This window comes from Phytophthora infestans, genomic scaffold (assembly GCF_000142945.1).
Source record: "Phytophthora infestans T30-4 supercont1.27 genomic scaffold, whole genome shotgun sequence".
In the NCBI taxonomy this organism is placed as follows: domain Eukaryota; phylum Oomycota; class Peronosporomycetes; order Peronosporales; family Peronosporaceae; genus Phytophthora; species Phytophthora infestans.
The window spans coordinates 381,902-404,877 of record NW_003303732.1 but is presented as its reverse complement, the minus strand read 5'-3'; the positions used below and the strand labels follow the sequence as shown (position 1 = coordinate 404,877).

Genomic DNA, 22,976 nt, shown 5'->3' with positions numbered 1-22,976 from the left:
ATGAAGAACGACGACTGCGTCGGCAGCTTGAGATTGCTGGGGTAATCCAGTCACATGTTGCTCGTTCACGTGCACTCGTACTTGCAGCGACCACAGTGATAGTAGTAACAAGAACATCCATGTCGAAACCATCTCGACAAAACTGCAAGTTTTGAAGACACCGTTAAGATTTTCTTCTGCGTGTGCTGGGACAGGTAGTTTTTGATCGTAAGAAATAAAACGTAGTTTACTTTTTTCTCGTGTTTAAGCTGAAAACTCTGACAGGGTTCGCTGCTGGTTGCACAGCGCACAAGCCTGCTTTAAAGACGTTTAGTCTTACGTTGATAAGATCCAAGTAAATAGGAATGGACTACCGATGCATGCTGGGTGTGTAAGATAAATTGATGCTGGCGAGCAATGTGACTTTCTCGATACGTGGAGAAGTGACTTCGCTTCCTTCAGTCTTGGCGTAACGGTGAGCTGCCGCTGTCCCTGCATGTTTCACTTCTTCGACCTTGAGTAAGTAGAGCACATTATAGCAGATCCGAAATACGACAAATTGAACGAGGGTGAACCCGAGGCCAAACACTTGGCTGTACTGTACCACCAACCGTCTGATTGATCGCCGGTTGTCGACGGGAACAAGCCTTATAATGGGGGGGGGTTCTTGGTCGCTCATATGGATTGAATGTACAATTCCAAATGCTAGTAGGTAGTGCGATACCAGCACTGTCATAAGATGAAGCAGCTTTTGCATCCTCTGCGGAGCTTACTGCAATTGAGCTCGCCTTGGACTCAACCAAAGTGAGTGGCTGTTTCGGCGTCAGGTGATTGACACTCGTTGGACGACGACATATATTAGCTCATGGACGAACCAATTGACGCTTCGCCTCGGAGCACGTATAGCTACCACAAATATTGTTTTCTCGACACTGGCAATCGTCTGAGCTTTCAATGTTCACCTCGTCGCAGAACGTTGCGCACGGAGCTAATGTACTGGCAGCCCTCGTTGTTGTACACAACTGTACCAAGTAAACAAGCAAGCGACACTGTCACCATGAATGCCGCAACAATGTCCTTGGAGCGCATCCAGGGGTCGCACAGGTGCGGCCTCGATACAACAGTCCATAAGCCCCATATAATCGTTCTTAGCGCAGAGGAGTTACGCATGCACCGTCGTTCTGCACGAACGACCCGAATGACACCAAGAGTGTAGATGCACCATGTAACAGTGGACATTTGATTTGTCACGACTTGCTTATCGACGATCCCGCGGCGTTTTTAGGAAAGTAAACCCGCGCAAGCAGGACAGCAGAGCCAGCCAGGACGATTGCGAAAACGTGTAGTGGGGCGATGGTCTTCAGGACCTGACCACGCACTGTGCTGGCGGCCGAGGACGGTCGCAGCAGGAGCTGGCGTAGAATAAGACTCAGAGGTCGGAGACTTGAGGCATATACTTAGACGATGATGTAGGAGTAGCCGGAGATAGTCTCAACTATCTCATTCTGGATTTTGCAGAGTACAATACAAGCAAGAGTTTAAAGGAAGCGCCAGCTTCCCTCGCAAGTGTGTTCAATCGGATCCCACTACAAAGTTAACTTTAGTTTCCAAAGGAAACGACATGAACAACGAAGCAATTACGACGAGTGCAACCGCTGACGCTGCTGCAGCAGCGACGCAGCAGATTGTCGGCGCTGCCGGACCGACCCTGCAGACCACTAGCACAAGTCGAGCACTACGGCCAAGGACAACGGTCGGTTCCTCAACGGAGCAAGCGGGTCAAGCCAAGCCAACGCAGAGCAAGGGCAAGAAACCCGCGCGCAATGTAGGCGAAAGCATGACACGACGATCTGGAGCTCCACCAGCTCCTAACAGGTCAAGCACTGGATCAATGTCGAGGACTGCGAACCTGGAGCCGGACTACCCCACGGTGGCCCATACGATCTTTGCGGTCACTGTGGCGCCGAAGGTGGAAGATATCTCGCATAAAGCGCTTACCCAATGGGTAGATCTACGTCTGGAGTACGAAGAGATCATGAGGGCGCGCTGTGATTCGTCAGGAGAAGACTTGAAGTCCGTCATGCGTTCTGTGAAGAACTCGTTCGACGACAGCTTCCTCGAGACGTTGTGTAGGACAAAATGGGAGAAGACAAAAGATGAACTTACCGATGCGTTTATCTGGAACTGGGTCATGGATACAGTACGAAACTTCAAAAACAAAGCTCTATCAAACATTGACGAGTTGCTCCAAGACCAGTTAGTAATGTCAACAACCAAGTCGGATATCGATGCACGAGTTATGGACTACTTCCACCTGTGAACACGATTGTGAAAATCAATGGATTAGCTACTTTGTTCTCGGATGAGGAAGGTACTAAGAAGAAGTGCAAGGTGCTATTGAATAGCCTGCCTGGAGAATTAAAGAATCGAGTGAAAAACGAGATTGACTTCAGATTTCCGGGTGCTAAGTCCAACGTGTCGGTACTGTTCAAGATTGTGAGTGAGAAGGCCTTGGAGATAGACCGTGAGGTCAAAGCTTTGTCAAGAAATAAAAGGCGTTCTCGGGCGGTGGAATTGAAGCAATCAGCAACCACACGACCGTCGAAAATAGCTAGACTCGGTAAGCGAGCCGTTCGCGAGCCTGGAACTCAGGCTGCACCGCGGATATTTCGGACCAAATCGGAGAAGAACCATCCCGGGCCAAAAGGAGGTTGCTGGACTTGTGGTGGCCAGCACCGGCAAGTCGAATGCCCCGAAAAAGCCGAGGACGACGCTGCCGCTACCAGGAAGCCGAAAAAAGGGAGGCAACGTAAGCCTAAGAAGGATTAGCGAGTGTTTACCTGGTCGAGCGGGACAAACCCGATTTCTACGTGTCGGTGGCGTTGTCGATGTGGAATATTGTGCAGACTCTGGAGCAGAGACATCGTGTATCAGCTCCACGACTTTAAAGAAAATTAAAGAACAAGGTGTGAAGTGTGAGGTTGAGCGGTTAGGAAACCCGATCGAGTGCAGACTACCTGGCGGTGAGAAGATGTGGGCTCATGAGACGACAAAGTTGAAGCTGGCGCTCATGACAGCAGCGGGACCTGTTAATATCCATAAACCTGTGCCGTGTCTGATACTGAAAAATAAGGATGATGAATTTCTACTTGGAGATGATGTGCTAAAGTTTTTGGGCATTGACGTCGAGAAACAGTTGGAGCTATTGGCAACACCAAACTGCAATGATGGAGATGATGACGAAGAAACGCCTGATGTGATGGCAGGAGGCAACGACGCTGAGGACATCCGAGTCGCTGTTGAGGCAATGCTCCAGCGGGCTTTGGAGGAAGGGTTTCCCGCTGATAAACTCGAGCGGTTGCGCACAATTGTGCATGCGTACGATGTCTGGAGACTCGTACTCGGCAATGACCCCCCTGCAAAGGTCGAGCCGATGAAAATTAAGATGAAGACGGGCTGTCGACCATACAAGGCGAAGGCTCGCAAGTATGCGCCGGAATACCAGGCGTTCCTCGAGTCGTTCAACGATATGCTCGTCAAACTGGGGTGGGTGTACGAGAACCCCACCAGTCGGTGGGCCTGTGCTGCTTTACCACTGCGCAAGCGTGGTGATGGTGGTTTTCGCCAGACTGTCGACTACAAACCTTTTAACGCTCAGACAGAGGTTATAGCAGGTCTGATGCCAAACCTTCACGTGGATTTGGAGAAAGTTAGAGGTAGCAGACACTTTGGACTGTTCGACTTCATTAAAGGTTACTGGCAGCTACTCCTCGCCAAAGAGTGCCAGGAACTGCTCTATATGACCCACAGAAAGATCTACACCCCAACTAGAGTTCCGCAAGGAAGTGCGGACGCAGCCTTGTATTTTCAGTCAACGATCGAGAGATGCTTTGCGGCGCTGTTATACAAGCACCTGCTAGTCTGGATAGATGACTTACTGCTGTATGCTGTGGCTATCGACACGTACCTCGACAAATTGCAGAAGCTGCTACAGCTCACGGCGAAATTCGGTTTCAAGCTAAGTGTAGCCAAGTCCTGCCTGTACAAGCGTGAAGTAAAATGGTGTGGAAAGTTGATAGATGGTGAAGGTGTGAACCATGACCCTGAGCGAATAGAAGCTCTACGTAGCATGCCCAAACCGTCGAACGCTGGTGAACTTCAGCAGTTTCTCTGTTCTACGAACTGGATGAGAGACAGCATTATGGACTACGCCCGATTGGCACGTCCACTGCAGGACACACTGGATAAGGCAATGACTCAGGCTTCCCGGCGGACCAAGCGAGTGGCAGCGGGTATACCGATCACACTTACCGAGAAGGAATGCGAGGCGTATGATGCGGTGAAGCAGGCTCTGGCTGACACGGCCACCCTGGCGTTCTCAAAGCCAGACAGCGAGATGGTCCTGCTGACGGATGCCTCAGACATTGGATGGTCAGTGATTGTATCGCAAGTGCCCAGTTGGAAAAGTGATGCAGACATCCAGGACCAGCAGCACGAGCTGCTTATCTGTCTTGGTGGTACTTTCACTGGTGCACAAAAGAACTGGAGTGTCATAGAGAAAGAAGCCTACCCAATTATCATGGCTTGTGACAAGCTCAGCTATCTGTTGCTACGGCCGCGTGGATTTCGCATGTATTGCGACCACCGCAACCTGATACATGTCTTCGCCCCAGGTCGTGAAGATGTTCGTGGAAAACTGCTGAGATGGTCAATGAAGTTGATGGAGTATCGCTACACTATCGAACATATTGAAGGGACACACAACACTTGGGCTGATATGGTATCTCGATGGGCAGGAACACGCCCTTCACCCAGTGTTACTGTAAAGCATATCACCTTGCGGCGCCAACGTGACGAAAACCACAGTGACGAACCTTTCGGTAGGACATACGCCATCTCGGTGCCGATTCGGCCATTTAGTGATGGAAATTTTGCGTGGCCAACAGTCGAAGAGCTGCGTGTAGCTCAACAACGGCACATTGTGGATCGCCCGAAGGGGCTGACATGTAGAAGTGAAGGCTTACTGTACAGTAGCGACCGAATTTGGGTCCCGGCTAGCGAAACCGAGCTTGTGCAACGGCTCCTAGTGATCGCTCACTGTGGAGCACAGGGCCATCGAGGTCGTGAAGCGTTACTAAACGTGGTGAATCGGAGGTTTTTCATACGGAATCTTTCAGCTACGGTAAAGACTTTCCTGACTGGCTGTCTTTTATGCCAGCATGTCAAAGGGGGAAGGTAGTGATGCGACCGTGGGCTGATACATTCCGGTGCAATGAGCGAAACGGAGCTTTACATTGGGACTACGTGACGCTAGGTGATTCCTACGGTGACTACAAGTACTTGTTGGTGCTTAAGAACGATGCGACTCATTTTTGTGAGCTGGTGCCGTGCGCAGTGCCAACAGCAGCTGTAACTACAGAGGCGATACTAGACTGGCACAGTCGCTATGGGGCACCTCGTGTGTGGATAAGTGACCAAGGCAGTCACTTCAAGAACCAAGCTGTGACTGAAGTGGCAAGACGTCTCACTAGTGGACAGAGATTTACGGTGGCGTATAGCCCATGGACAAATGGATCAATTGAGAGGCTCAATAGGGACTTAGTGCAAGTCTTTAGAGCAATGTGTCTTGAAGCCAAGGCGGACATTCGTGATTGGCCACATTTCATTCCGGTGGTCCAATCAAATCTGAACCATACCCCGGTTCCATCTCTTGGGAACAAGGCACCAGTGGAGCTTTTCTGTGTCCTACCTGCTGCTTCTCCGCTTGACTTTGGGCTTAACACCCAAGACAACGCTTTTCTTGAGCTCGGTACCACTTCCAGCCAGATCATGAAGAAGTTGGCATCGCTGCAAGCTAGGGTGCAAGAGATGCACAAGGTTGTGCAGGAAGCAAGGGCGAATCAAACGAGACGGAATCAGAAGGCACATAAAACAGCCAGAAAGGCGAACTTCGATGTTGGTGACTACGTTTTGAGGTCAAGGGTCGACCAAAAACACAACGACAAGCTACTGGTCACATGGATATGCCCGTACCAGGTAATTGGTACAGACGATCACTCCTTTCGTGTACAGCACTTAGTGACTGGAGCGGAAGCAGACGTGCACGCCTCACGCCTCAAGCTCTACGCAGATGCGTCTTTCGAAGTAACGGAGGAGATCCGAGAGCACGTGGCTGCTCAAGGAATCGACCTTACGGTTGCGGAGCTCAAAGAGCACCGGTGGAACTCGGCGAAGAAGTGTCACGAGATGCTGGTAGGGTGGAAAGGTCTAGAGCCAATTGAGGACTCGTGGGAGTCGCTCAATACATTGTACAGGGATATCCCAGTGATGGTGAAACAGGACATAGCTGCGGCAAGTGATGCCGAGCTAACTGTAACATTGGAGCAACTTTAGGACTTCAACTTGAAGAGGTTATGTCGTTGGATGTAGGTACCCTGTAATTGGTACATCGGTACCTTCGAGCAACATCGACACCAATCCAATGCTTGGCGGCATCAAAGTGCGCGGTCAAGTCTTGGTGAGGCGGTGTAGTGGGGCGACGGTCTTCAGGACCTGACCACGCACTGTGCTGCGGCCGAGGACGGTCGCAGCAGGAGCTGGCGTAGAATAAGACTCAGAGGTCGGAGACTTGAGGCATGTACTTAGACGATGATGTAGGAGTAGCTGGAGAGAGTCTCAACTATCTCATTCTGGATTTTGCAGAGTACAATACAAGCAAGAGTTCAAAGGAAGCGCCAGCTTCCCTCGCATGTGTGTTCAATCGGATCCCACTACAAAACGGCACACACGACGCCGTAGTCGCCTTTATTTGATACTTCTGCGTTTGGATCGGTTGTTTTTGATGTCGTGCACTCGAATGGCGCAGTGCAGGACGCTTCACTATTGCCATTCGTCTCGACGCATGAATAACACGTACACCTTATGCTCTTGAAGGTGCTGTCTGTATAATAGCACATAGCGATCTGCATCGATCGACACTTGTCTGCATCGTTTGAACCACTTGCGTTGTTGGTTAGAGACGCAGCCGCCTGCACTATAGCAGTATACCAGCCGGAACACGAATACGGGGAGTGACAGGAGTAGATGATATCTTCATTGTATGAGTTACAGGAGTTACTGGGGCAAAACAAGTCGACATCGCTACACGTCGTAGCTTGGATGTTATGGGGTTACATTACCAACTTGCCAGCACATTTTCCCTCTTGCTCTAATCGAGGTAATTCTACATGTAAAACCAGAGCAAAACGTTAAAGGAAAATGTTTTCTAACCATGTCATTGCGGTTTCGGCTGTAACCCCTTGAGCGAAACTCGCTGTTTCTCTTCTGTTCGTTGGAGGGGTGATGTCTTTTTAACCCCCCTGTTACCAACGTCATAAGTTATGACATAGTCCAAATTGTACGTCGTAACTTACGACATAGTGTTTTCTTCATATTGGAGTTGGCTCGGAAACGGCGACCTGATACTGAAATCAAATCAAATTTGGGGCCGATCGGATATAAGGCTGGAGAGGTTTTTGCTGCACACACAAAGACAGTACGAGGAAAAGGGTTCAAGTGGACCTTTCCAACTGTCATCATTTGATGAGTGGCCAGAAGTCTTCGGGCACTCTCAGCCATTCGAGATTTTGCCGGCTGAGACGTAAGCAAAATGCCGGTCTCTGTGAGCGCAAGGACCAAAGCTGAGGCTCAAGCGTCGGTGTCAGCGCCCGCCCTGGATCCGCGCCTGGTAGACTTCGGCCACCTGTGGCGCCAGCTCAAGGCCGCGGGGTGGCGGTCGAAGCCTCCCACCGGACTGTCAAGCGATTGGGCGTACGTCAGGCCGTCCAGCGAGGTTCCTGCAGAAGGCGAGATTGTGTTCTACGGTATGTTGTGCTATTGCAGTATTACTATGCGTCATTTCTAACTTGGTTTGTGGTAGGTGAGAGAGCGGTGGTGGAGCACGCGATCACAACCGGACTGATTCAGGATGAAGAGGACAACAGCAGTGGCGAGGAGAGTGGAGATAACGGTGAGGGCAAGAGCGGTGGGGGCGGTGAAGCTGAGAGCGGTGGCGGCGGTGAAGCTGGGAGCGGTGGGGGCGACAGCGGTGATGGAGATATGGTGCGAGCGTCGCAGATTGATTGCAATGTGGCCCTCTCGGCCAACACTGTCGACGCGCTGTTCGGAAGTGACAGCGAGGACGATGGCACACCTGCGTTGTCGCAGAACGCGGTTGGGAGAGCTTTTGGGCTATCCCCGCTACGTGCTGACGCAGTGCATGACTCAGACCAGAGTGTCGTGATCGGAGCTTTCCAGCGGCTGCTCTCGGAGACGGAGCCCGACCTAGACTCTGAGGACGACACGGTGGAGGAGCCGAGAGACGCCAGCGAGGGTGACGACGCTGGAGAACCAGGTGTACCACGCGATCCAGCTGATGTAAACTTGATGAAGGCTGGAGATCATAGAGAGGAGTACGAGAGTCTGAGTTCAGGCTCCGACTACGGCCAGGTTTCTGACGACGACGACGTGGAGCCTGTCCGTCCTGATCCAGACGAGGACGAGGTATCGGACGACGAGGAGTCGCCCTACATGGATGCCGCTTTCATTGAGGCCCTGGGTGGCACCTTGTCCATCGAGCAGATGGACCAGGAAGCGCTGCGAAACTTTGCCTGGAGCGCGCCTTCGACAGTTTTTGCGGACGATGTGTCCTGCTTTCGCGGATTGGTGCAGGAGACCGCCCATCCAACACCAGAACTTTGCTCGAAGAAAGAATCACCTCTTGAATTGATGTTTTATTTCCTACCGAAGCGCCTGTGGATGCGGATCACCAAAGAGACGAACCGGATGAAAAGGCAGACGGTGGACCATCGAGCGCGTTATGAACGATCGCGGACGTCCAGAACGGAGAACATGCGTACACTTCGTGAGCTTCGACGCCGTATTCGTCGGGAGAACGACTACTCACCGCGCGAGATCTTGTGCGTTATTGGGCTTCTCGTGGCTCATATGTTGAGCCCCACCCGACGCTTTTCGCAGCACTGGGCAATGACCGACGATGGTGCTTTAAGTGCAGGTGCGTTCGGCAAGTACATGAGCCGGAACCGCTGCACGTCGATCCTGCGCGATCTACACTTCGCGAACAATGACAGACCGAACCGTCAAGACAAGCTGTGGAAGATCCGTGACGTTGTTGATGTACTGCAGGAACGGTTCCTGAGCGCGTGGAAGCCGCCGAACATCATCTCGTTTGACGAAGGTGTCTTGCCGGCGACATCCAGACGCAACACGACCAGGATGTTCATGCCAGACAAGCCTCACCGCTACGGGACCAATATGTTTATGACATGCGACTCGTTGACTGCGTACTGCCACCGGTAAGCGACGAATGTTTTTTTGTTGATTTGCTAGGTCGTAAGTTATGACTTTATGATTTTGACCGTGCTTTTAATGTCGTATCTTTCAGGTTTGAGATCTATGTCGGAAAACGCCAAGCCAGCGAGTCTGCTGCGCAGGCATTTGACCGTAAGACGGGCGCTGCGGCAGTCATCCGCAACCTGAGCACTGTTCTAGCTGGGCATCGTGGCTTCCGGGTTGTGGTCATCGACCGCTTCTATTCGTCCGTAGCCCTCGCCATCCAGCTTCTCTCTATGTCAATCTACGTGATCGGTACGATCATGACGAACCGCCTGGGCTTCAACCGCGACATCGTAGCGGAGCATAAGACGCGACCAAGGCGCATCGAGCGTGGATCCTTCAAGTTCGCAAGATCGACGGCAGTGCCGACCATGGTTTCGTGCCTCTGGTGGGACCGATAGCCGGTCCACTACCTCGCGACAGGTGTGTCCATGGCAGAGGACAGGATCCAGCGGAACCTGAAGGGGCTCGGGACTTCGATGTTCAAGTGCCCGAAGTTGGTGACGGATTACCAGCGCTGGATGGGAGAAGTCGACGTGCATGACCAGCTCCGCCTCCAGTCCTCCTCCATCCAGCTCTCCTTCAGGCTCCGGAAGTATTATAAGAGTCTTTTCCTCGGACTACTGGACCTGGCGCTCGTCAACGCGTACCTCACGCATAAAGAGGCCAGTCGGCTCGCCGGCGAGACGCCCATGAAGCGATACGAGTGGTTGAGCATGCTGCACAAGCAGCTGCTACAGCTCAAGGACGAAGACTTCATGGCAGCCCCCACTCCGTCGCCAGCAGCACGCAAGCGACGGCGCCCTGCATTCTCCGGGCACACGCTCGTGCAGTTCAACGACTGGGTGACTGTGAGGGGCGGCATCCAGAAGAGGCGTCAGCGGTCGTGCAAGGTGTGCTCGCTGTATCGAGGCGAGCTCAAATAGTCGTTCCAGACGACCTACTACTGCCCGGACTGCTCCAACGGCGACGCCAAGTTCTTCCTGTGTGGCAAGGCGCGCAGAGGTGGCGACAAGACTTGCTTCCAAGTGTGGCACGAGGACTTCGCGTGCGGTGACAGGATCCCAGCACACCTTGGCAAGCGAGTCGTGCTGCGCCGCGCTCCCAAAACCGTCGGCGTCCGCAAGAAGACTCGTCGTGAGATTCGCCGCGAAGACAATGAGGGTGCTGACGAGGAGGCCGAACCGTGAATGCGAAGGAACGCCAGACGATGAGGACAACTTATCCCAGCTGGAGGCCCTCCTTAGTTATCCCCCCCCTGACGATGAGTGTGTTCATTGCTTCATAAATGTGACGTCCTTTACCATATGCTCTGTGTCTGTTCCTCTTTTAGCATGTCAGTCATCGAAAAGCACTGCTCTATGTGTGCATTTGCTTGCGTCTTCCCGTTTTAATTTTTATGTTCACTCTTACAAAGTCGTAAGTGTCGGTGTCCGTGTCGTTTGGGTCATCCTTACGTCGTATGATATACGACGTAGCGTGTCAAAACCTTTGAGAACGTATACCTCCCATCGTTTTGGATAGGCAAGTGGAAGATACAGCACCATACAAACGCGCTGGTAAAAGCTACGCCGTAAGTTATGACGTAAAATTAGTGGTTCACGGGCTCATTTTGCGGTAACAGAGGGGTTAAAGCGGACATGATATGATTTAGCTTTTAGATAACTCCAAGTTTCTAAACCTGCTCCTTCTTCAGCTGCTCGTACGATATCTCCAATGCATCACAACGATCCACTTCGTTTCGCACTCTAACACTGTAGATCCGACAACAAACGCATCCTGCCACCATCTCTAGTGCAAATGCCAGCTCCAGCAGACCTAGCACTTGATGTCCGTCTACCAGGATAATAACACCGAGAGGGAGGAATGCCATTGCATGAATTAGGAAGACCAACGTGTTCACAACCATCGAGCATCCCACACCGCGCTTCGGGATGAACCAAACACCGAGTGCGCACGAGAGCGAGAGCAACATCGAGAACCCGAGCATTATCAGGCCGACTACATGTAGACGCTGTGTAGTCTGTGATGTACTAGTAGATGCTTGGGTTGTGTCAACAGTCGCCAGTATCACAAGGTGCAACGCATCGACGCCCGCGACCGTCACGTTCATCGGACTTAACACCATGCGCCAGAGTGAGCCCACCACCATGGCCGATGATGATTGGCAAATTTCATGGCGATCGTCCAGCTTCAGCTTACCGGTCTGATACCGGTCGAAATCAGGTGAAGGGCTCTGCCGCGAAAAGATACCGACGAATCCTGGACGGCCGCTTGCTTGTCCAGTGACGGAAAGAACCCGCGAGACTCAGGACTGACGTCGAAGGCCGAGAGAGTCCGCAACCAGCGCGTAGATAAGAAGAGACCGCTGCCACTATGGGCTGCTGCTTGTCCCGAGAGGACGACCGCTTCGACAGCGGCAACGAGGCGCTGCTGCCCAAGGGCAGGAACGGTAACAAACGAGTGTGCGTAGCTTAAGATACAATTACTTCGTCCTTGTCTTAGTCCATTGATTGAATGGCTTCTTGCTGCAGCGATAAGTCGGTCGACGTCAAGAAAGAAGGCGCCAGTGGTAGCTACAAGTCTCCGTCGGCTGTCATCGCTGCAGGAGACGCCTGTTCCAAGGTGCCGGCCAAGCCACAGCCAGCAAAGAAACCGGTTGAGAATGTCGACTTGCTGGGACTCAACGATAAGCCGCCAACACCACTGGCTGCACCAGTGATCAAGGCCCCCTCACCCGCAAAACCAACAGAAACCCCGTCACCGCTGGCACCGGCAGCTGCAGCACAGACACCGACGCCACCAGAACCGGCAGCAGCTCCGGTCATGAAGCCAGAGTCGTCACCCAAGTTAGCAGGTAAAGAGCCATCGGCACCGAAGCCTGCCAAAGAGCCATCGCCATCGAAGCCAGCAGTAAAGGCGCCATCGCCACCCAAGCCAGCACCCAAGGAGTCATCGCCACCGAAGCCAGCAGCTAAGGAGCCATCGCCACCTAAACCAACACAGACGCTCGAAGAGTCGACACCAGTGAAGCCGGCAAAGACATCCCCGCCCAAGCCGTCGCAGCCGTCGCCGCCCAAGGACAAGAAGACGACGCCGAAGACGTCGCCGAAGAAGCCATCGGAGACAGAAGAAGACGAGAATTTGATGGTGTCGGCGTTCACGCCCGTGTCCGTAAACGCAGAAGCAGCCGACAATGACGACGACAACGACGATGATAACGACAATGATGGAGACGACAATGAAGGCGACAATGACGAAGCCAAGGACCAAACCAACGAGCCGAAGCCTAAGAAGATCACCCCCACCAAGAAGTCCAAAAAGAAACGAAAGGTACGTCACTGCCCTCACATTACTAATATTTCATCGCACTCACGCCACTGATTTTTTTGCTCTGATCGTGTAGAAAGGAAAGAAGTAGACGTCGTCGCTACTTCACGTGGTCAACCAGTTGAGCTTTTGCAGACGTAAAAAATGCTCGGAGACAGACAGTAGGTTGGTAGTCCAAAGCTTGAGGGTCGAGTGAGAGGACAGCAGAGCGTCTTTTGTTCCTCTGTCTACTGTAGCAGCTATGGTGTTCACGGAAACAAAGAGCGAGCTTACCCGAGAGACAAACGTAAGCGCTTCTTGCGTTTCTGCAGGAAAACTCCGTCCTCTTCGCGCGTGCTACCAGGTGTAGCCATGTGGGGATCTCCCGTCGCTTTGGCTGGACTGACTCCGCGCTTCACGTTCTCTTCGTGTTGCCGCTCGGCCATCTGCATCAGGTCGCTGGCGATCTCGCCCAGCTCTTTGTTATCGCGCTGTAACGCTTCCTTATCCTTTCGCAACGTCGCAATTTCTTCGCTCTGGGCGTGAACCTGGCTACGAAGCTGGGCGTCTGCCTTCTGCACTTGCTGGGCCTTGCTGTGCAGTACAGCCTTCTCGGTCTCCAGCTGAGCGATTTTAGCTTGCAACTCTTGCTCGTGTGTGGCCACATTTTCTCTAGACGCAAGCGCTAGTTGCTCGTTAGCACGCAGGGTCTTAAGCTCCTTCTGAAGTTGTTGCAGCTGTTCCTGCGCCATTTTCTCGGTACTCCGTGCGATTGCCAGCTCCCCGCATAGTGCAGCCATTTCCTGTTCATGTTGCTCGATTAATTCACGCTGGACGTGCTCTACTGACGCCGCACGCAGTTGGTCTTTGGTGGCGAAGCGATGTTGCAGGTGTGCGACGGATTGGGCTAGCACCGTCTCGGTCTTCTGGTAATTAGTGACCTGCACGTCCAGCTTGTCTACTCGCTCTTGCGCTAAGGAAAGCGCCTGCTGCTGAGCTTGAAACGCTTCTTGCAGTCTTTTTCGCGTGGCCTTTTCCATGTCGAGCGTTGCCAGCAGCGTCTCGAGCTGCAAGTCCTCGCGCATACCCAGCAGTGTCTGCTTGTGTTCCTGCAACACGGCGTCTAGTCGCTTCTGCAGCGCTTCACACTGAGATAGCATTTTGTCTCGTTCGCGCTCGCGATCAGCCACTTTGTAGCGCCACTCCACCAGCTCCTTCTTGGCTGCCAGCAGCTCCGCGTCTGCCGCTAGCTTGGCCTCGTGCTTGGCCTGCGCGATCTTCGCCTTAAGCTGAGCCGTTGAGAAGCGCACGGCAAACTCACCGTCGTCGTCAGCAGCTGCTGCGGTGGCATCGTTTGTGGTTGACAAAGAGGACTCAAGCGCCTGCGAGGTCGTGCGGTATAGTGTAGCAGGTTTCGACACTTCCACGTGGTCCTCAGCGTCCACCACCACATCACAAGAGAGAGGAACCTCTGGTGCTTCTCCTCCTGTTACAATCTCTTCCATCTGAGTCTTCTATCCAGAGCTACCGCCCGCGCGTCGCGTGTACGTCGCTTGTGCCGCTCGAATTTGAAATGCACATTAAAAATGCGATGAGCAAATCTGAGTCGGCAATTCAAATCTGAGCAAATTCTGATCTGTCAAAATAAGTCAAATCTGAGTCTTTGTTGGACTAAAACTGCAGCCCACCGATGGGAGCGCTGGTATTATGGTAGGCTCCGCGAGCGCTCTTGTCCCTCTGCTGACAGTCGCAGGGGTCTCGGCCATCGCAGACCGACGGGAGGCTCTCAACGCGTCTAATACCTCCAAGACGTCGAACTCCGAGTGCGTAACGAACACCGCACTACTGACCTTACGAGGACTCGGGACAGGTGCGGCCTGGACCATCGCAGTGGATGGCTACGCTATGGCCTGTGTGACGGACGCCGAGGTAGCACGGCACATGGCGAATCGGCCAGGCTCCAGTGTCGCGGGCGAGATCGCCAGAAAGTTGGGACCGCTCTGCGTACGCAACATGCTGGGCTTTGCTGGCTTCCTGGGCCTCTACGGAGGCGTGAGCTGCAGTCTAGAGAAGGCAAGAGACAAGAACGACCTGCTTAATCCATTCATGGGTGGACTCACTGCCGGTTTGATCGCTTTGTGGCATGACCGGCGCGTACCGCATGTGCACTTGACATCGGCTGCTGCGTGTGGCGCGCTGGCGATGGTCCTTCACCGCTTCAATTCTCCCATCACTAAAGAGAGCGAGAATGTGTGCGCCACCACTACGGATGCGCCGTAGTCGCGTTTATCGTGTAATTGAAGAGAGAGGGGAGATGAAACGCTTTCTTTGCCGGTGTTCGTTCGGTCACTCGGTTATTATTAAGCTTATCACGTGTCTAGACCGTCAATAGCCAAGAAAGGAGCAAGAAGTGGCGAGCAATGAGACCGCGACGACATGTAAACGGCAACAGCAACGCAGTGACGTCGACGAGTACAGCGGAACTGCCTCCCTCGTCGAGCTGGGGGTCAGGACGAACAGTTCCTGCCAACATCACGTCGACGTCGAAGCGAGTGACACCTCCAGCTGACGTGGTGACTGAGCACAGTACACTATCGACAGCCATTTCGGAAAAGAGGAGTGGAGTTGCTATAGCTAGACGCCCTCAGTCCAGCCGTCTTCCCGGCATTCGAGACGGATGTCGTCCAAAGCGCCGTGTCCAGGTACAGCAGAGGATCGGGAGAAATACTTACTTCCTAGCATACCGGTAATGGTAACTTGCAATTTTTGATATAATCAAAGAGTGCACGAGGTGCAAGTGAAAAGCACAACCAGGAACGAGACCCGTTGGAGTTTTTCCGTACCCAAGCAATACCCGAGCAGTCAAACCATATTGGTGTAAGTGTATTCTGCTGTCGATAGCGCGGAGGTTCGTGTACCTAACGCTACTGCTGTAGAACCCCCGCTTTAGAGCAAAGCTCCAGTGCAAGCTGAAGGAGTTTGCTGTCAGACTCAACGATGCGTATACTGCGTTCGATGACGACCACAACGGCTATTTGTCGTTTCGAGAACTTTGTCATGGAGTGCGATTTGGAGTCTTTTTTGCTAGAGCTTTTCAGGCCTTAGTGACTTTTGTGTTGTTTTGTTCTCAGTTAAAAGAAGTGGAATTAAACCTGCCAGAGCACGAGTTCCTTCGCTTAGCTACGCGCGTGGACACTGACGGGAACGGCGAGATTTGTTTCAAAGAATTTTCGAATGTTTTTGGAAGTAGTGAAGACCAAAGATGTCGCTCGGCTCGAACTGGCGATACTGAAGACATGAGAGTCGAAGAACAACATAAACCAAGCAAACAAAACGAAAGTCCACGACGTCAAGCTGCCCGGACGTTCAGTTTTTCCCATTTGACAAGGTGACCTGAGCTGGGATTAGTCATGCTTTCTGTCAAGTAATTAAAACGGTGTTGCGGCTGCCTCTAGGCGAACCGAAACTCCAACGCGATGCGGTCGCACTCCATACCCGAATACTAAAGGGATCATCAGGTAGGTCTTTAAAAAAAGCTCTTACTGATACCGTAGCTGGTTTTTACGACACCTATATGCTGAATTTCCATGCAGTGGTAACCAAGACGACTTGACGCGGTTCAAGACGGAAGCGCAAGTGTACGGCAGTGCGTCGACGTCGCGATCGATTTCGGCTCCAGCCAAAGTGATTACGACGCTCGGACAAGAAGAGAAACAACGTTACGATGCTGCTAAAGCAACTCGACTGCAGAGATTGCGTGTGCAAATGGATCGCCATGAAGACCAAGCAAGGCCACTCCAGGATTCTTACAATGTGGCCCTGGAACGGCGAGTACGGACGCTGCAGCGTCACCGAGAGCAATATCACCTGCGTATCGAGAAGCAGCGACCGCGTCTCGCACTCTCCCCGGCACGAAAAGGAATCCAGATTGTGCGGGCGAGCTCGACCGCTCCGTTCGTATGAAGCAGTGCTAGAGAGTCTTAAAAGAAACCACGCAGCTACTGAAGTAATACTTAGTACGAATTATGCATCGACGATGCTTCCTCTGTTGCATCATCAGAGATTGTTTGCTGGTACGCCAATACGGCCAAAGGATGGCAACGATCGTAGACAGTCAGTACAATGGCGCGACAAACGCTGATGAAGCGTTCCCAGCTTGCAAGCAGCAGTCCGCGTGTTTGCTCACCGTTTAGATACCACACGTCTAGCTCGGCCAACGCATCCACCAGCGCACCAAAGAGCGCATTAAGCTGCGCCTTTGTTATCTCACAGTCGTGCAGAACGCGTATGACGCGAGTGAGTAAATACTCAAGTAAATGTTGCAGTTCTTTTGGCTGCGATAGTCCCGCACCGATCGTTAGGAAGCCATGCACCACGAGGTACAACTTGCTCTCGAGCTCGTCCAAGCTACGAGCACTCTCGCTAAGCATTCCTTTTGCAGCAGCCCACGACCTTAAGCGACTCATGACGTTCTCGCGGTACACTCGAAGCACATCGTTGTCATTGATGAGGTGGGCCTTAAGGTCACGCAGACAGTTCGTCAGTGGGTGACTCAGATCCAACCCAACCGTCTCCCTCACACTCGTGGACTGCAGTCTCTCCTGTAGGAATCCGATTGTGGGCCACTCTCCTGTGTTTGGAGAGCGGTGCGCGATCTGGGCACCGTTCTCCACTACTGTTTCTTCAGCGGTATCCTTGACTTCCTTAAGGAGCTGGAGCTTGGACAACGTATTCCGTTGGGGTAGCCAGTGCGTCATGAGCAACGCAGCGAAGAAACGAAGGTCAGGACATGTGAGAAACCCCGTGACTGGGTGCTGAGGGTGCACTTGGAATCTCGTGTGCAGGATGAAGAGCAGGCATGCGTACTTGCTGGAGAGCTGCTCTGACAACAGAAAGAGCTCGCTGATGGCGCGGCATGGCAGACCGTGGAAGTTGCGGTCCTCTACGGCAGCGTACACACGTCTCAGGTTTTCTAGCTGCCGGCGACAACTCTTAAGTGTGCGCCCGGAACGCTCCGCTACGTCGTCCAAGTCCTTCTCGAGCCGTCCGGAGAGTTTCTTCCCCAGTAGCCATCGGTCCACGTCGGCGTCACGCGTGTAATAGCGCTCCACCATGTAATACTGCTGTGACGGCGGGATCTGGAAGAGGAGCTGCGAGCGGAATAGACTCGGCTGCGATAAGTAGTGCTCTAGCTTATCGTAGAGGCGATACTGGTCCACAGTGTCTCGCCACAGTAGTTCGCGCAGCTTGGCGGCGGCGTCTCCACCCAAAAACGGCGTGGGAACCGCCGAAGGGAGACGCATTCGTGCTGCCAGCGCGTCTCCGGCGTTGTGGCCCTCGAGCCACAGCGCGAAGACGTCCTCATTTACGCGGATCGGGTCCGTCAGGAAAGCCTCGAACACCCCCCGCATCATGGCCAAAACGTGTTTTTTATAAGGAGGTGGTCCACATCATGGATTACGTTGGAGTGGATGTTCTGATTATACCGGTAAAGCGACCATCATGGCGCGGACTGAAAGAATACGACAGTACCGGTATGTACAGTATGCGTGGCGCAACTACAGTACATGTACTGTACAAGTGTACATGTCTGCGATCGACCCCAGTGGGGTCACCCCACTTGACGGTCAACTTGACCTTTGACCGTCAAGTGGTCAAGTTGACCGTTGATGAACATCAAGTTGACGATCATCAACGTAGCGGTGTGGTAGATTTGGCGCGGCATGAGGATTATTATACTCCGGAGTACTGTACATGCACGCACCGGTACTGCTGATTACTTAAGTACTTCCGAAAGCTCTCACCGCCTTTGGAAATCCGTGCCTAATGACTCATGCACATTAAATGCGACCCCATATCTACTGTACAAGGACCTATTATTTGAAGTGCGCTGACAATCTACCGGTATGAAAATGTCTAACAGCCCACGACAGTATTATAATCTGGGCACTGTAGTACCGGTACCAGCATGTTATATATGAATTAATATTTCCGATGGACTTATCAGAGCCACTGAAAGAGTTTAATTTCTAACCTGACTGTGTGCGAGAGGAAACCATCATTGAGTTCCAACCGCAACCGTTTTTGCTGGACAGCGATTCAGGGACGAACCAATGGAATCGTGTCGCTTGTTTTGTTTCGTTTGCTCGTCACCTGCGTTTCTCGCCACGCAATAGAGAAAAACTGGATGGGAACGTTTTGAACTTCGGCATCAGTACAGCATGATACCACCGGCAATCAATGCCGTCAGTAAAAATGCCGACATTTCTGCAAGGTCACGCATGTCACAAAGCCTTTCCGACCGTACGCTAGAGTGTGTTACTGCGATGGGAACCTTTCAAGCAAATTAGGGGAAGCCAGGTACGGTTGCTGTATTATACCACCAACTTCCAGCGGAAACAAACCTACCAGAAAAGGCGAGGCGAGTCACAATCCGAACTATTATTTTGAGGCAAGTTCAGAAGGCACTCGGAGTACGCGAATGGGATCAACAACTATTGATATCCATACGTGCTTGAAACAGGCAAAAAGGGAACTTCCAGAAGCCTTAATCACCGTACAAATGGTGAGCAACTACAGTACAGTACTGTACAGTTTTAGTACAGTAATACCGAAGCGTTCTCGCCGAGTACTACAGTACTCGGTGTGCAAGGCGACGATAAAGTGGCGCCAACACTGTTTATAACAGACTCTGTTACAGAGCTTTGTAGCGGCGCAATCGAGGCTCGATTCGAGCGCTCTGAGACTTTTCGATCGGACGCCAGCGAGGCTATCCACCGAAAATTGTCAGAAGCGCCCAAGCAGATCTCGACGCCACGAGCAAGTGGCACCATGTGCTGAGTCAGCAGCAAGTGGCGACTGCGGTCAGCACTGCTGACCGCAGTTTGCGGGCTGTACATGTATTACAGAACTCTTAGTTCTGTTTGAATTTTTTGTACCACAGTTTCAAGCTTTACACACTGTCGTGGATGATCCGTATAGATGGATTAGGGGTTGGCTTCGATCACCGAAATGTCCGTCGGGTCTATACATGTACATGTACGGTACTGGACACCAAGCTGGATACTTCTATGGCTTTGAGTTGACGCGTCCCATGTGCGATTCGTGCCTTCGGTATCCCCGATCCAAACAACTTGGATAGGACTGGGCGAATTGCGTTGCAGCTGCAGGAAGCGTGGATGTCGGCGAGGCAACGGAGCGTCTTCCATCTCTTCATTATACAACTTGCCGGCTCCGGTCCAAGTCTCCGAACTGTTCGATCGGAACCTCTCAAGTAACTCTTACATTCATTTCAACTCAATCATCATGCTGTCCTGCACGAAGATGTTCACGGTGTGCGCGACCGCAGCCCTGATCATGTCCACCATTACCGAGGCAACCGTCGGCAACCAGGTCCCAGACTACAAGCACGGGGTGCAGCTGGGTGTTGGTGCCGGAGTGGGTCTTGGTTTAGGCGGCGGTGAGCAGAATCAGAACGCGGAGACGCCATGCCCCCAGTCTGACAACTCTCAGTCGGTTACCCAGAACGGCCTTGGTGTTGGTGTCGGCCTCGGCCTCGGTGTCGGCGGCGGTCACCCGGACCAGAACGGAGGCGTCGGACTTGGCGCGGGACTGGGCCTCGGACTCGGTGTCGGCGGCGGTCACCCGGACCAGAACGGAGGCGTCGGACTTGGCGCCGGACTGGGTCTCGGACTCGGTGTCGGCGGCGGTCACCCGGACCAGAACGGAGGCGTCGGAGTAGGCGCGGGACTGGGCCTCGGCCTTGGTGTCGGCGGCGGTCACCCGGTCCAGAACGGAGGCGTCGGACTTGGCGCGGGACTGGGCCTCGGACTCGGTGTCGGCGGCGGTCACCCGGACCAGAACGGAGGCGTCGGACTTGGCGCCGGACTGGGTCTCGGACTCGGTGTCGGCGGCGGTCACCCGGACCAGAACGGAGGCGTCGGAGTAGGCGCGGGACTGGGCCTCGGCCTTGGTGTCGGCGGCGGTCACCCGGTCCAGAACGGAGGCGTCGGAGTAGGCGCGGGACTGGGTCTCGGACTCGGTGTCGGCGGCGGTCACCCGGTCCAGAACGGAGGCGTCGGACTTGGCGCCGGACTGGGTCTCGGACTCGGTGTCGGCGGCGGTCACCCGGGCCAGAACGGAGGCGTCGGACTTGGCGCCGGACTGGGTCTAGGACTCGGTGTCGGCGGCGGTCACCCGGACCAGAACGGAGGCGTCGGACTTGGCGCCGGACTGGGCCTAGGACTCGGTGTCGGCGGTGGTCACCCGGACCAGAACGGAGGCGTCGGACTTGGCGCCGGACTGGGTCTAGGACTCGGTGTCGGCGGTGGTCACCCGAACCAGAACGGTGGCGTCGGACTTGGCGCCGGACTGGGCTTCGGACTTGGACTTGGGGGTGGTGAGCAGAACCAAAATTCCCACACGTCTTCGCAGTCGGGTGAGCAGAACGGCGGCGTTGGCGTTGGTGTCGGTCTTGGTGCCGGCGTGAATGTTGGCGGTGTCGGTGTTGATGTCGGAGCCGGTGTTGGTGTTGGTGTTGGCATTGGCGGTGGTGAGCAGAACCAGAACGCTGAGACCCCTCGCCCAAACTCTCAGACATCTTCGCAGTCGGGTGAGCAGAACGGCGGCGTTGGCGTTGGTGTCGGTCTTGGTGCCGGCGTGAATGTTGGCGGTGCCGGTGTTGATGTCGGTGTTGGTGTTGATGTTGGCATTGGCGGTGGTGATCAGAACCAGAACGCTGAGACCCCTCGCCCAAACTCTCAGACATCTTCGCAGTCGGGTGAGCAGAACGGCGGCGTTGGCGTTGGTGTCGGTCTTGGTGCCGGCGTGAATGTTGGCGGTGTCGGTGTTGATGTCGGAGCCGGTGTTGGTGTTGGTGTTGGCATTGGCGGTGGTGATCAGAACCAGAACGCTGAGACCCCTCGCCCAAACTCTCAGACATCTTCGCAGTCGGGTGAGCAGAACGGCGGCGTTGGCGTTGGTGTCGGTCTTGGTGCCGGCGTGAATGTTGGCGGTGTCGGTGTTGACGCCGGTGTTGGCGTGGGTGTCGGCATTGGCCTTGGCGGGGGTGAGCAGAACCAAAACACACCGACTCCTTGCCCTGGCAGCAACAATGGTTCGCAGAACCAGGGCAGCGACGAGACCCCGGCCCCTGTTGGTGACAATGGCTCGCAGCATCAGGATGCCCCGACTCCGTGTCCCGGCAGCAACAACGGCTCGCAGAACCAGGGTGGCGAGGAAACTCCGGCCCCTGTTGGCAACAATGGCTCCCAGAACCAGAATAACGGTTCGCAGACTCAGGGCGGTGAGCACGAGCAGGAGCAGCAGCACGAGCAGGAGCAGCAGCACGAGCAGGAGCAAACTACTCAGCAGACCACGAACGAAGCGGCTCAGCAGAGTGGTCGCCGCCTCCGTTCGCTAAACTAACTGGTTGAGAAGCACTTGGATGCCGTCGAGGCATACACAGGATCTACTGTTACTACATGTAGACCCAACAAGTATTCATGATCTTTCTGTCAAACAGATTGTACTTCGCATTTGCTGGTATAACTACATGTAGCTACCGGGCTTAATCCTTCTACGTAGTACGAATAAAACATAGTTGGATAATGCATTTGATTGTTCATGAACCTCTAGTAAAGTGTCATCAGCAATAAGCTCATATTTTTAACCTTAAATTGAGCTCGAGAATAGGGTCCGGTGAGAATTTATGCCAAAATCGACTTCTTTAATTCATTAATAAGGGATCTTTTTCTTTGCTTCGACTCGATACAAACGCTTCATTGTCAATGTACAGCAGAGGTCGCAAGCGTAATTTTCCGGTTAGCCGTACCCGTCCGAAAGCCCTGGTCATCGAGTTTAGGATGACCATGACCAACCGTACGGACCGTTCGACAACCATGGCTGGCCGAAATTAGCAGGACAGCGACCTGAAGTCGTCAATCTCACCAGTGCCGTATGCTTGACGCAGTAAAAAGGAGACTGAGTGAATTAAGCGTTAGTGTTTAGCCTAGCTGTAGCAACTACATCTCCTAGCTCTTCTAGAACATCAAATCTTATGATCGGCGTTCTAGAACGCAGCGAGCATTCTAGACGATGGCCGTTCGGGATACGGCATGTGCTTCCCCAACGGAGCGATACGGGACGAGGCGGCGAATGTTGATAATTTCAACATACGCCGAGCGCTGGATCTGGACGGTGCCGTTGGTATTGACTTGTAGGATCTTGAACGGGCCTTCTGTCGGCTGGTCCAGCTTGCTGATGCGATTCTTGTCCTTGGTAATGAGCACCAGATC

General features: G+C 53.4%; 5 protein-coding genes across 5 annotated transcripts; 3 read left to right on the top strand and 2 right to left on the bottom strand.

Annotated features, from left to right (window-relative positions):
- Window positions 1-10,952: 10,952 nt before the first annotated feature.
- Window positions 10,953-13,022, top strand: PITG_12670 (uncharacterized protein; the record flags this gene model as incomplete). Its single annotated transcript, XM_002900041.1, has 5 exons — window positions 10,953-10,957; window positions 11,258-11,508; window positions 11,732-11,837; window positions 11,907-12,705; window positions 12,779-13,022. 5 exons carry the CDS (start codon window positions 10,953-10,955, stop codon window positions 12,791-12,793), a joined length of 1,176 nt encoding a protein of 391 aa, XP_002900087.1.
- PITG_12669 (uncharacterized protein) lies at window positions 12,972-13,766 on the bottom strand (the record flags this gene model as incomplete). Its single annotated transcript, XM_002900040.1, has 2 exons — window positions 12,972-13,007; window positions 13,101-13,766. 2 exons carry the CDS (start codon window positions 13,764-13,766, stop codon window positions 12,972-12,974), a joined length of 702 nt encoding a protein of 233 aa, XP_002900086.1.
- A 608-nt stretch (window positions 13,767-14,374) lies between these two features.
- On the top strand, window positions 14,375-14,988 carry PITG_12668 (uncharacterized protein; the record flags this gene model as incomplete). Its single annotated transcript, XM_002900039.1, has 1 exon — window positions 14,375-14,988. The coding sequence occupies one exon, from the start codon at window positions 14,389-14,391 to the stop codon at window positions 14,959-14,961; it is 573 nt and encodes a 190-aa protein (XP_002900085.1).
- Window positions 14,989-16,694: 1,706 nt separating this feature from the next.
- Window positions 16,695-18,095, bottom strand: PITG_12667 (uncharacterized protein; the record flags this gene model as incomplete). The annotated part of the gene is made up of 1 exon (XM_002900038.1): window positions 16,695-18,095. The coding sequence occupies one exon, from the start codon at window positions 18,093-18,095 to the stop codon at window positions 16,695-16,697; it is 1,401 nt and encodes a 466-aa protein (XP_002900084.1).
- Window positions 18,096-19,926: 1,831 nt separating this feature from the next.
- On the top strand, window positions 19,927-22,420 carry PITG_12666 (uncharacterized protein; the record flags this gene model as incomplete). Its single annotated transcript, XM_002900037.1, has 1 exon — window positions 19,927-22,420. One exon carries the CDS (start codon window positions 19,987-19,989, stop codon window positions 22,105-22,107), a length of 2,121 nt encoding a protein of 706 aa, XP_002900083.1.
- Between the last annotated feature and the right edge of the window lie 556 nt (window positions 22,421-22,976).